General features: G+C 41.5%; 1 protein-coding gene across 1 annotated transcript in view; it reads right to left on the reverse strand.

The window, feature by feature from the left end:
* BMAL2 (basic helix-loop-helix ARNT like 2) overlaps nucleotides 1–13,853 on the reverse strand; it is a gene marked incomplete at both ends in the record, with an annotated part of 51,696 nt that overhangs the window by 8,903 nt on the left and 28,940 nt on the right. The window contains 5 exons of the mRNA XM_080704943.1: nucleotides 96–202; nucleotides 1,497–1,737; nucleotides 9,454–9,597; nucleotides 11,179–11,296; nucleotides 12,810–12,902. Coding sequence (XP_080561069.1) covers nucleotides 96–202; nucleotides 1,497–1,737; nucleotides 9,454–9,597; nucleotides 11,179–11,296; nucleotides 12,810–12,902 — 703 coding nt within the window. The remainder of the gene's footprint in view (nucleotides 1–95; nucleotides 203–1,496; nucleotides 1,738–9,453; nucleotides 9,598–11,178; nucleotides 11,297–12,809; nucleotides 12,903–13,853) is intronic.

Raw genomic sequence — 13,853 nt, forward strand, 5'->3', positions numbered from 1 at the left:
TTCAAATTTCCAATTTAACAGCAATAAGAAATTCAGAGTTGAATCTGTAATAAAAAAAAATAACCCCCAGAGTTGCCCCCTCCGTGCACACCTACCGGCTTTGTGCTTGTCGGTCAAATTACTGTGGTCATCTTGATGGAAATACTCATAACAAGAAGTTCCCAGAAGTTCCTGAGGTAGATAGCCTAAAATCGCTGTTGCCCTGGTTTTAAAATTCAAAGTAAACTTCAGAATTGGTGAATGTCCTCCCTTCAGAATACTCAGAGACCACTCATGGTCAGGACAGTAGGGCAGGGGCCTGGGCCGGGGGAGGGAGGTAACCCATGCTCATCGACCCCCGCCCCAGGCTAGACCTGCAAAATAAACACCCAGCAGGGCCCACACACAACCAGGAGAGACCCCACTACCATTCACCAGGGAGGCACTGGCCGCAACCACACCGTCTCTGCACCACTGGCTAAGAAATGTTTTTCAAGTATACGTTTGGGCTTGAACAAACTTATTAACATATCCATATTATTATTTCACATATTTTCTGCTCAGAAGCCTTAAATACAAAAAAAAATCCAGCATTATTACTAAACCGCACCATTGGTGTGTGTGTGGTGGGGTAGTAGGGATCGAACCCAGAGGCATTCTGCCTATGAGCTATTCCTCCAGCCTTGTTTTATTTTATTTTTATTTTGAGAGAGGGTCTCACTAAGTTGTGGAGGGCCTCACGAGGTTGTTGAGGCTGGCTTTGAACATACGATCCTCTTGTCTCAGCCTCCCAAGTACTGGGATTACAGGTGTGCATCATTGTGCCCTGTGCCACATCTATTTTTGTTTAATGTTATTATTATTTTTTTTTGGTGGTACTGGGGTTCCTGGAAGCCCTTCTACCTCCGGGCTACACCCCCAGACCTATTTTTTATACTCTTTTATTTGGAAACAGGGTCTCCTAAGCCAGCGCACACGGCTGGCTTCGAACCTGCGCGATCCTCCTGTCTCTGCCTCCCAAGCGCGGGGATTACAAGCGTGCGCCACCACGCCCGGCTGTTTAATGTTATTTTTATTTTTGGTAGTAGGTATTCAACCCAGGGGCATTCTACCCCTGAGGTACACCCCCATCCACATTTTATTTTATTTTGAAATAGGGCCTTGCTAAGTTGCTGAGGCTGATCTCAAACCTGTGATCCTCCTGTCTCAGTCTTCTAAGCACTGGGGTTACAGGTGTGTGTCACTGTGCCCAGACAAACCTCATCTTTTTTTTTTTTTTTGGTGGTACCGGGGTTCCTGGAAACCCTTCTACCTCTGGGCTACACTCCCAGACCTATTTTATATTTTTATTTGGAAACAGGGTCTCTTAAGCCAGCGCGGCTGGCTTCGAACCTGCGCGATCCTCCTGTCTCCGCCTCCCAAGCGCGGGGATGACAAGCGTGCGCCACCACGCCCGGCCAAACCTCATCTTTAACACCCTCAAATGAACTCTAGTCTTCACGCACAGAGATGCTCACCTTTGGTCTACATAGACAAACTTCCCATTCATTGCAAACCGAGTTATGAACTCGGTTGGTTTCACTTTAATTCCTCCACTGTTCTGTGGGACGACATACGGATGTAATCTTCCAACTGCAACCAGGCAGGTAAAACGACTGCTGTCTTTCTTTCTGTCTCTTTCTTCTTCCATTCCAACCACATTTGGAGGCCAGCTTCTCAAATAACCAGTGCAGTGGATGGTACAGAATTTTCTATGATCTAATAAGAACATTTTAGAAATGTCAAAGGTGAAGAGAACTACATAAAAAAAAGCATCAGTAATTTCTCCAACAACTGTATGTATGTGTATATGCATGGAAGTCTGTATGTATTTAGTGGTACTCGGGGTTGAATCCATTATACCACTGAACTACCTGCCCCCTGCCTTTTTAATTTTTCTGTTTTGAAACAAGGTCTTGCTAAATTTCCAAGACTGGCCTTGAACCTGCAGTCCTTTTGTCTCAGCCTCCAAAGTATTGGTATTATACAGGTGTACACCGTGCCTCGTTTGAACGACTTTATTCTTTGTGTGTGGGGGGGTACTGGGGATGGAACCCAGGGGCATTCTACCTCTACACCCCAAGCCCTATTGTTATTCTTTATTTTGAAACAGAGTCTCACTGAGTTGCAAAGGGCCTCACTAAGTAGCTGAGGCTGCCCTCAAACCGTGATCCTCCTGTCTCAGCCTCCCTAATGCTGGGATTACAAGCATGCGCCACCATGCCCGGCTTAACAACTTTATTCTTTTTTTTTTAACAGTACTGGGGATGGAACCCAGGGTCTTTCTACCTCTGAGCTACACCCCCAGCCCTATTTTTTATTCTTTATTTGGAAACAGGGTCTCAATGAGTTGCAAAGGGCCTCACTAAGTAACTGACGTGGGCTGCGAACCTGGATCCTCCTGTCTCAGCCTCAACAACTTAGTTCTTGATGGGTTATTTTTCTCAGGAGCTAAATTATGTATGTCAGAAAGCTAACAGACTGGTTTAATTTAGGATTAAGTATAGCTTAATATGTTTCCAAGTGAGATTTTTTTTCTCTAGTACTGAGACTGGAACCCATAGCCTTGCATGTGCTGGCAAGTGTTCTACTGAGCTACAGCCCCAGCCCTTTTCATTTTATTTTGAGACAGGATCTCGCTAAGTTAACCAAGAGTTGAGATCTTCCTGCTTTAGCCTCCTAAGCATCTAGGATTACAGGTGTGTGCCACCACGCCTGGCTTCCAATTCAGTTTTTAAAATTAACATTTGTTAGAAAAAGTTAAATGTCATGTCTTTCATGGTACTGTCTTTATTTATTTATTTATTTTGGTGGTACTGGGGTTCCTGGAAGTCCTTCTACCTCCGGGCTACACTCCCAGACCTATTTTATATTTTTATTTGGAAACAGGGTCTCCTAAGCCAGCGTGCTTGGCTGGCTTCGAACCTGTGCGATCCTCCTGTCTCCGCCTCCCAAGCGCGGGGATTACAAGCGTGCGCCACCATACCCGGCTATGGTACTGTCTTCAATTGATTCATTTTTTATATATGACAATTTATATTCAAAAGTTTAAAAAAGGACGCTGAAATCATTATGCATACATTCCTAAATTTCCTATGTTAGTACTTATAATAGTTAGTAGATATACACGGTCATAGTAGATTATAGAAATATTTTTGGGAGCCTGGCGTGGCAGCGCACACTTGTAATCCCAGCATTTGGGAGGCTGAAACAGGAGGATCGCGGCTGGAGGACGGCCTCAGCTACTTAGCAAGGCCTTCTGTAACTCAGTGAGACCTTGTTTCAAAATAAAGAATAAAAAATAGGGCTGGGGGATGTACCTTGGAGGTAGAATGCCACTGGGTTCCATCCCCAGTACTGAAAAAGAAAAATTTTAGGGAACATTTGGAGATACTTTTTTTTTGTGGTAATGGGAATAGAACCCAGGAGCATTGTACCTCTGAGCTACACCTCCCATTAGTATTTTTTCATTTTTTTTGAAACAGGATCTCACTGAGTTGCGAAGTAGCTGAGGCTGTCGGTGAACCGTGATCCTCCAGTCTCCACCTCCTGAATGCTGGAATTACAAGCCTGCACCACCACACCCAGCCTGGAGATACTTATAATAAAAGGTATAAAAATAAAAACTGACTAAAATACTTCACTCTTGCCGGGCGTGGTGGCGCACGCTTGTAATCCCAGCATTCAGGAGGCTGAGACCGGAGGATCGCAGTTCGCGGACAGCCTCAGCTACTTAGTGAGGCTCTCTGCAACTTAGTGAGACCCTGTTTCAAAATAAAGAATAAAAAATAGGGCAGGGGTTGTAGCTTGGAGGTCAAATGCTTCTGGGTTCCATCCCCAGACCTGCGAAAGAAAGAAAGAAAGAAAGAAAGAAAGAAAGAAAGAAAGAAAGAAAGAAAGAAAGAAAGAAAATACTTCACTCTTCATAAAAATCCCAAGCAATTAACTCAAAGGAAACAGAAAGCCAAACAGTTCTATTGGAATAAAAACCCAGAAATAATCCATATGCTCAGATATCAGGAAGTGCTTAAGAAAAAAAATGAAATACAACAAAGGCATAAAAGATGAGTGGCATTTCTGGCATTCCTTTTATCCTCTTTTTAAAGTTTAAAAAGCAGGGGGATAAAGCCTGATTTAAAAAAAACTATTTTTGTGTATCGCCCTATTTTTATTTTTTATTTTGAAACAGGGTCTCACTAAGTTACCAGGATGCTGGCCTCGATCCTCTGATTCTCCTGTCTCAGCCTCCCAAGTACTGATATTACTGTGCCTGTCTCCTGAAAAGACTATTATTTATTTATCCTAACATAGTTGTTTATGATTAGGTTTAGGAAAGATTAAATTGGCATGATTTGGGAAGATTGTTACCACAATAAAATATTTAATGTAACTAAGATAGCAGCTAATAACAGCAAAGATCCATTGAAAATTCTGTATTGCAGTTTTGAGTGCTTTATTTTATTTTATTTCATTTCATTTCTACCTCCGGGCTATACTCCCAGACCTATTTTATATTTTACTTGGAAACAGGGTCTCACTAAGTTGCTGAGAGCCTCACTAAGTAGCTGAGGCTGGCTTCGAACCTGTGCGATCCTCCTGTCTCAGCCTCCCAAGCGCAGAGATTACAAGTGTGCGCCACCATGCCCGGCTGTTTTGAGTGCTTTAAATGTGTTACTCATCCCGTCTTCTTCACAGTCCAATGCGAGGTCCTATTATCCCTGTTGTCAGGACAGGCCGGCTCCAGAGCTCTGTTTCTGAGCTGCTCCTGTCCTGGGCGTTGTGTGACGGCGGTGAGTGCTCCATCACAGAAGGTGTTCAAACAGGAGCTGCCAGGGCAGGAGGGAGGAATACAGAAGATGTTGCCCCAGAGGGCAGCGTGTGCCAACGGAGGCCGGAGCAGCCAGATGTGGTCAGTACAGAGGCTGCAGGGGAAGTAGCTGATACACAGAGGTGAGGCCTCTAAGCAGTGCACAGGAGCTGGTGTCCTACACCCAACAGACGCCACCCCTGAACCCTCTGCAGGAGACCATGCTTTCAACACAGGAGCCTTAACACAAAACCAAACGTTAATAAGTGGTTTCATTCATACTAACAAAAATGGATGGTAGTCAAAAATAATAAGGCATGAGCCGGGCGTGGTAGTGCACTCTTGTAATCTAGCATTAGGGAGGCTGAGACAGGAGGATCGTGGTTCGCAAACAGCCTCAGTTACTTAGTGAGGCCCTTTGTAACTCAGTGAGACCCTGTTTCAAAATAATAAAATAGGGCTGGGGGTGTAGCTCGGAGGTAGAATGCCCTTGGGTTCCATCCTCAGTACTGATAATAATAATAATAATAATAATAATAATAATAATAATAATAATATAATGGCTTGCCAGGCGTGGTGGTATACACTCTGAACTCAAGTACTGAGGAGGCTGAGGCGTGAAGGTCATAAGTTCAAGGCCAGCCTGGGGAACAGTGAGACCTTGTCTCAAAATGTAAAAAGAGGACCGGGGATGGAGGTCAGAGGTACAGTACTCATGAGCTCAGTTCTAATAATAATGATGATGCACTGAGTTGGGCATTTCTGCAGATTCACAAGTGATGCTGCCTGAAAAATTCTACAATACTCCTACTTAAAAGGACTTTAAGTAATGTGGAGAGAGATGGTAGAATAGCGGAAGGGGATTAGGGGAGAATTTGGACGGGAAAAAGGAGGACCGAGGAAGTTAACAGTTCAAATAATCTTACAACACTATATGCAGGTTATCACTACACGTACGGGAGGAGGAGCTGGGTGGGATGGAGAGGGAAACGCACCAAGAACTGTGTGCGTCTATGCTTCTATCAGTTTGAATGTCACTATGATGTGTGATTACAGTGCACTAATAAAAAGTATAAATAAAAAAGGGTGCCTAAATTGAGAGAGAGAGATCGATTTTAAACAACCTACTTATGCATCTCAAGGACTTAGGCCAGAAGAAAACAATCCCAAAATTAGTATGAGGGAAGAAATAGTAAATAAATTAAATAGAATCCAAACAATTCAAAAGATCAGTGGAACAAAGGGCTGATTCTTTAATCAACAAAATGAACAAACCTTTAGGCTAACCAGAGGGAGAAAAGACCCAAAGAAATAAAGCTAAGGATGAAAAAAGAAACACAATGGATACCAGAGAACGTAAGAGAATCATTAGAAATTGCTTTGAAAAACTATATTTTAACAAGTTAGAAAAACTGGAAGAAATATACAAATTTATAGACATATATGATATACCAAAATTGAACAAAAAAGATAAAGAACCTGACTAGATAGACCAATATTGAGAATGAGATTAAAACAACAACAACAACAATAATAAAAAACTTAACAAAGAAAAGCTTATGACCAAATGGCTCCAGTGACAAATTTGTCCAAACTTTTAAAGAACTAACCAATACTTTTAAACTATTTCACTGACGTTAAAAGGAGGAAATTCCTTCCAAACTCATTCTATGAGGACAGAATTATGCAATTTACAAATTTAACATAGACGCAACAAAAACAGACAACTACAGACCCACATCCCTAATGAACGGAGATGTCAAAATATACAACAAAATGCTATCAAATCAAGTGTAACAGCACAAAGGATCATACACTGCGACCAAGCTGGTCTCATTCCAGGCATGCAAGGATGGTTCAACATACCCAAATCAAAGTAACACATCACAAAAACAGAATAAACAACAAAAAAATCATGTGATCATCTCAGTGAATACAAAAAAGCATTTGATAGCATCCAACATCCCTTCACAATAGAAGCCCTGAATACATTTGATTTTTAATTTTAATTTTAATTTAATTTAATTTTTATTTTTTTATAAGTGGAACATATTGAGAGTGGTGTACATTTAGATTGTGCTTCATGCCCTTCCCCCTCCTTTTACCTCCACCCCCAATAGAGAGGGTCCAGGTTAACAATGTTGTATGTATTCTATTACACATATTGGCATGTAGCTCCTCCATTGAACAACCTCAGCTTTCTTCCTCTCCTCTCCTTCCATTCAAGCTTTGCTGAGATTTCCCCTCCATCATCTGGAGGCCCTCTGGTATTACCACTGCTCCCTAGCTTGGGCATATTAGAGAAAACATATGCCCCTTCTCTTTCTGTGCTTGACTGATCTCACTTAACATAATGTTCTCTAGTTCCTTCCATCTTCTTGCAAATGCTATTATTTTATTTTTCTTTATATCTCTGAATACATTTGAAGGATCATCTCTAAACATAATCATGGAGATATATGTTATCACACACACACACACACACACACACACACACACACACCAATTTTTTTTTTTTTTAATTACTGGGGATTGGACCCAGGGGCATTCTACCTCCAAGCTACACCCCCCATTTTTTTTTCTTTATTTTGAAACAGGGTCTTACTAAGTTGCTGAGGCTGGCTGCGAAGCTGTGTTCCTCCAGTCTCAGCCTGCCAAGAACTGGGATTACAAGTGTGTACTACCACACCTGGCTTAATGGCTATATATGATACACCCAGAGCCAGCTTCATAGTGAACGGAAGAAAACTGAAAGCATTCCCTCTAAGACTAGGAACAAGACAAGAATGTCACGCTCACTGCTTGTAGTAAAAAAAAAGCAGTGCTAAAACTTTTAGTGCTAAAAGTTTTCACCAGAGCCATCAGGAAAGTTTGAAAGTACACACGTCATGCTGAACAAAGGCTCCACCATTATGACTTTGTTTAACCTTAATCACCTCTTTAAAGATTCTAACCACAAATACAGACACATACAGACACACAGGTGTCACACTTCAATATAAACATTTGGGTAAACACGGTTCATTCTGTAACACCCATTTTCTGTGTATTAAAAGGAACTTGCCTAAGGGTGCAGAGTTGCTAAGTGGCACACCTGACACTAAAACCCCCTAAAGTTCAGAGCTGGGTACTCCCTACTCTGCCCAAAGCCTGTCTACCAGAATGTCTGTTGTGAGAGAGAGCATGAAATGAGAACTGGAAACAAAGATAAGGACAGTGTTTTCATGGGGTGAGTGTGCAATTCAGTAGTAGGACAGTTGTCTAGCATGCTTTGGGCCTAGGATCCTCAGCATTAAAAATTTTAAAGGTGCTTTCGTGAGTATTAAAACACTTAGCACAATTCAGGTGTGGTAGCGCACAACTGTAACCCCACTACTTGGGAGGCTGAGAGAAGGATTTCAGGTTATCACAGCAACTTAGTGAGACCCTGTTTTAAAATTAAAAATTAAAAAAAGGAATGTAGCTCAGATGTAGAACACCCCTGGGTTCAATGTCTAGTACCAAAAAAAAAAAAAAAAACCTGCTTCAAAATAAAAATAAATAAAATTGGGCTTGAGCTCAGAGGTAAAATGTCCCTCGGTTCAATCCCAGTACCACAAACAAAACAAGCAGAAGGCACCTAGTACTGTATTTGGCACAGGAAAAGTACTTACTAACTCGATATGAGTGATGATCATTTTAAGTGGTTATCAAGAAATTCGGACCGAAATCTGTAAATAATTTGAATCTTGTAGCTCCCCTGGGTTCAATCTCCAGTAATACAAAAAAAAAAGTTGGTGTGTGTGTGTGCGCGCGCGCGCGCATGTATAACATATATCTCCATAAAAATATCTTTTTTTTTTTGAGTGTCTGGGGATAGAACCCAGGGGCATTCAAGCTCCGAGCTACACCCCCTGCCCTATTTTTTAATTCTTTATTTTGAAACTGGGTCTCACTGAGTTAGAAAGGGCCTCACTAAGTAGCTGAGGCTGTCCACGAACCGCGATCCTCTGGTCTCAGCCTCCTGAATGCTGGGATTACAAGCGTGTGCCACCACGCCCGGTTAAAATATCTTTTTTAAAGGATGAGAAAGTAAATCTCAAGTTGAAGTCACATAAGGAATCCTATATAGTTTAATATGTTATTAGTAAAAATATATTTATCAAAGAATCACAATGTCATAAAAATTAAAACCACATCTAGAACAGTCTAAGAAACTTTCATCAAAATTAACTAAATCAGGCTCTTGAACTACTTAAATTTTAAAAATAAGATCTACTTTCTTTATTTTATTACTTACTTATTTGGCACTAGGGAATGAACCCAGAGGCATATCCAAGCTACACCCCCAGCCCTTTTTACTTATTACTTTTTATTTTGAAACAGGATCTTCCTAAGTTGTTGAGGGTCTTTTTAAGTAGCTGAGACTGGCCTCAAACCTGTGACCCTCTCTCTTGTCTCAGCCTCCCAAGTACTGTGATTACAGGCATACACCACCATGCTCAGACCTCAACTACATTTCCAACAACACCAGAAAGAAAGAAAGAAAGAAAGAAAGAAAGAAAGAAAGAAAGAAAGAAAGAAAGAAAGAAAGACAATACATTTTATATTCATGCTTTACATCATTTGACTTTGCAAAATGACCATACCTTTCTTCTTTAAGTTGGGTAAGCATCCATGTTCTTCTTTGACAGAGATTTTACAGCTCTTTATTCGACAGAAAAAGGATCGTCTGGAGCCAGAGTATACACGTGTTCTTCCAGGGTGGCAATTACTGTGAGCTGGCAAACCAGCTTCACAGCAGAAGGGGCAAGAGAATACATGCAAAGAATATTTCAAATGTTTTCATTATTTTTATTATGTGTGTGTGTGCATGCGTGTGCATGTGACTGAGATTGAACCCAGGTACATTCTACCTCTAAGCTACACCCAGTCCTGTTTTATTTTTTATTTTGAGACAGGGTATCACTAAGTTATGGATGGCTTCACTAAGTAGCTGAGCCTGGTCATGAGCCTGCGATTCTACTTTCTCAGACTCCCAAGTACTGGATTACGAGCATGTGCCACCACACCTGGCTAAATACAGTTTTTTAAGAAATTGAAAAAAGAAATAGTTAGCTCAAATTGAAACACATTTTAAAAAAATCTACTGGTCAAGTAATGCATTCTGACAATTTAAAACACTTGGAATTTATCCCCCACTCAGGGGTAGACAATACACTTAAGTGAAATAAAATAAAAATTGAATTAAAAAATGAAGAAAAACTCAACGATAACAGCTATTAATGGCATAGAACATCATTATTGTTGTATCATAAGTAATTATTTGGCACTAAGTATTTTCAGACATGAAATATGAGCAACTTATACAGGTCTTTCCTATAAAAAGACCGAACCTGTAAAAGAAAGAGAACTGTCTCTCAGCATATAATGAAAACTCCAGCAATATTTTACTCAAAATGATACTTCATATTTTTAATCTCTGAAATTGATAAATGTAAAGTTTACTAAAGAATTCTCATCTTCATGGAGCAGGCCTCTAATCCCAGTATTTGGGAGGCTGAGACAGGAGGATCACAGGTTCATGGCCAACTTCAGCAACTTAGTGAGATCCTGTTTCAAAACAGAAAATAGAATAGGGCTGGGGGTGTAGCTAGAGGTAGAATGTCCCTGGGCTCAATCCCCAGGACCTCATAAACAAACAAACAAACAAACAAACAAACAAACAAATATTATCCTCTTCATAAAATCCTTAGCTGATTTTAAAACTTTATATAGTTTATATATATATATATATATATATTAAATATATGTGTGTGTGTGTGTGTGTGTGTGTGTGTGTGTGTGTGTGTGTGGTACTGGGGCTCCTGGAAACCCTTCTACCTCTGGGCTACACTCCCAGACCTATTTTTATATTTTTATTGGGAAACAGGGTCTCTTAAGCCAGCGCGGCTGGCTTCGAACCTGCATGATCCGCCACCACGCTGGCTAGTATATATATTTTTGGTACTGGAGATTGAACCCAGGAGTATGCTACCTCCAAACCATACCCCCAGTCTATCTGTCCTCCCTCCCTCCCTCCCTCTCTTCCTTCTCTTCCTGGGGATTGAAGTCAGGGTTGCTCTATCTCTGAACTACTTTTTGTCTACTCCTCCCCCTTTTTTTTTTTTTTTTTGTCTTTTATTTTGAAACAGGGTCTCATTAAGTTGCTGAGGGTGTCACTAAATTGTCGAGACCGGCCTGGAACCTGTGATCCTCCTGTCTCAGCCTAGCATGTACCGGGATTACAGACACGAGCCACTGCACCCAGCTTATGTCACTGTATTTTTAAGTAATAATTAGAAAATGGCAAGGATGCTGAAGCGAGCACTTACTTCTGGCATCTATTAACTTCTCTCTTGGTGAAATATCAGAAGAAGAAAGTTGTTCCTTTACTTTGGCGACATCTTTCGGATGTAAGAAGTCGAATAAGCTTTGTCCAGTCAAACTAGCCTATTCATAAGGCAGATATTCATTCAAAATCGGCACCATAAAATTTTAAACAATTCCTCACACAGACATATGATAAATATCCTTTCTTTGTTAAAGGTTGTGTTTTCTTAATCTCAAAGATACATCCAGCGTACGGTAGTACATTAACTTGGTGGTCGGGAGAGGGTAATACTCAGAAAAAGACACATGCATTCAGAATCACACCTGGACGTACACAAACCACATACAAATGTCTAACGGCTGATGCCTTGATACATCTTGTTTACTATTCTTAATACTCCCCAATTCATGTTATTTATTTATTTTTGTGGTACTGGGGATTTATCCCAGGGGCATTCTACCTCCGAATTATGCCCCAGCCCTTTAAAAAAAAAAAAAAAAAAAAACTGCCACAAGGCCTGGAACCTGTAATGCGATGACAGGCCTGCGCCACTGTGCCCGGCTAGCCAGGGAGACTCTCGAGCGGCCTTTGACGTGCAAAGTTAGAGTCTAGAGGAACTGAACTCCAAGTATGTCATTAATTGGAACTTCAATGCTACCCTGAATTAAGGTGTCGCTTTGGTGAGAGGGAGGAGAGAGAAGGGAGAATCGCCATGTGTGTGCGTGCCTGTGCACACGCCGGGCTCCGTCTCCAGCCAGGAGCAGCAGCCCTGGCCCTCTCTCGTGTCCCCAGCTGTATCCAGCTGCTTGACTCACTGGCGCTCCGTCTTTTCTGTTATTTAACTCACTACCTCTGAATGCCTTATATCCCCCTAAACCTGAAAACAGAGGGCGCTAAGGAGAGTTACTCAAGGCCAAAGCCGGGCTTTACCTGATTTCTATCACTAGTTGTTGGACTAGGTTCCGGACTAGAGCTTTTGAGCAGCTAGTTGAAAGGATATTCAGTAATGAAAAGGTCCTCACCAAGCTGCTTAGAGAAAAGATACAATCTGCCAAACACTGTTGCCAGAGATTAGCTCAAAAGTTACCTTGCATATTACTTAATAAGCAATATTGCCAGCAGTTGAAAGAGGTGCAGAAGGGTGATTTATACTTTTCAGATATTCTTAAATATGATACCTTACTTAGTCATCACATCCGAAGAGACAGGTATAATCTTTCCACTCTTTTTTTTTTTTTTTGTACTGAAAGTACCCAGCTCATTCTATTTCTGAGCCACATCCCAGCCCTATTTTATCTTTAAAACAGAGTCTCCCGAAGTTGCTGAGGGTTTTGGTAAGTTGCTGAGGCTGGTCTCGAACCAGTGATCTTCCTGTTTCAGCCTCCTCAGTACTCAGACACTTTTTACACAGTAGGAAGCTGGGGGCTCAGGAAAATGAACCTGCTAAAGGTTAGGAAAGGAACTCGTGCCGCCCTTCCCCATACAACTTCTCATCTGTCTTGGAATTCTAACTTAGCGGAAACCACTCCTACATCCCAATGGGAAGAAAGCTTCAGAAACAGCTTCAAAATATGAGCTTGTTCTTTTTAAAAAAAATTACAATGTGTGGACGACATACACTGTTTTGGATACCTGATCACAATTAAGTATTTTGGAGACTGACTTAGAAACGAAGAGAATTTTTCCTCTTTCACATCCAACCACAAACAGGAAGCCTTCTGCCATCTAGGATAAAAAAGAAAAGTGAAAAGTTCAGAAGAGCCCTGACTCTCTTACACACACTAATTCAGAGTTTGAGGAAATCATTGTGACATTAAAACTAACTGAATGGTCACAGAGCTAGTAAAATTAAGAAATTTTCTTTGAGATATAAAGAATTGGGAGGAGTATCAACTTGTATCCCAGTGTAATGTTTTTGACAGGGCAAGTTCAGCCATGGAATATTTATTTATTTATTTATTTATTTATTTATTTATTTATTTATTTATTGGTGGTACTGGGGTTCCTGGAAGCCCTTCTACCTCCAGGCTACACTCCCAGACCTATTTTATATTTTTTTAAATTTGGAAACAGGGTCTCTTAAGCCAGCGTGGCTGGCTCCAAACCTGCGCGATCCTCCTGTCTCCGCCTCCCAAGCTCGGGGATTACAAGCGTGCCCACCACGCCCGGCAGCGATGGAATATTTAGCTGAGACATTTCCTAATATAAAAGTTACTGTTACCGCATTCCTACCCAGGGGACTCTGTAAAGACGGGGACAGGGATGACCGCCGTGTCGCGCTGTGCTGAGGCTGAGCGGCTGCGCAGACAGGGCCAGGAAGGCCGGGCACACTTCACTCTGTGTAGACTCGGGACGGATGGAACCAGGGCATCCTACCACGGAGCGACGTCCCCAGCCCTTTATATTGAATGTTGAGACAGTGTCTCACTAAGTGGACGAGGCTGGCCTTGAACCTCTGATCCTCCTTCCTGCCTTGGCTTCCCAAGTAGCCAGGATTTCAGGTGTGTGCCATTGCATCTGGCCTTTTCATGCTTTTTGATGTCACTTGTTCAAAAAGAAATATAGAATTTTTTTTTTTGCGGGTTTGGGGATGGAACCCAGAGGCATTTGACCTCCGAATTACACCCCCCGCCCTATTTTTAATTCTTCTTCTTCTTCTTCTTCTTCTTCTTCTTC

The sequence above is a fragment of the Muscardinus avellanarius genome (assembly GCF_963383645.1).
Source record: "Muscardinus avellanarius genome assembly, chromosome: 11".
In the NCBI taxonomy this organism is placed as follows: domain Eukaryota; kingdom Metazoa; phylum Chordata; class Mammalia; order Rodentia; family Gliridae; genus Muscardinus; species Muscardinus avellanarius.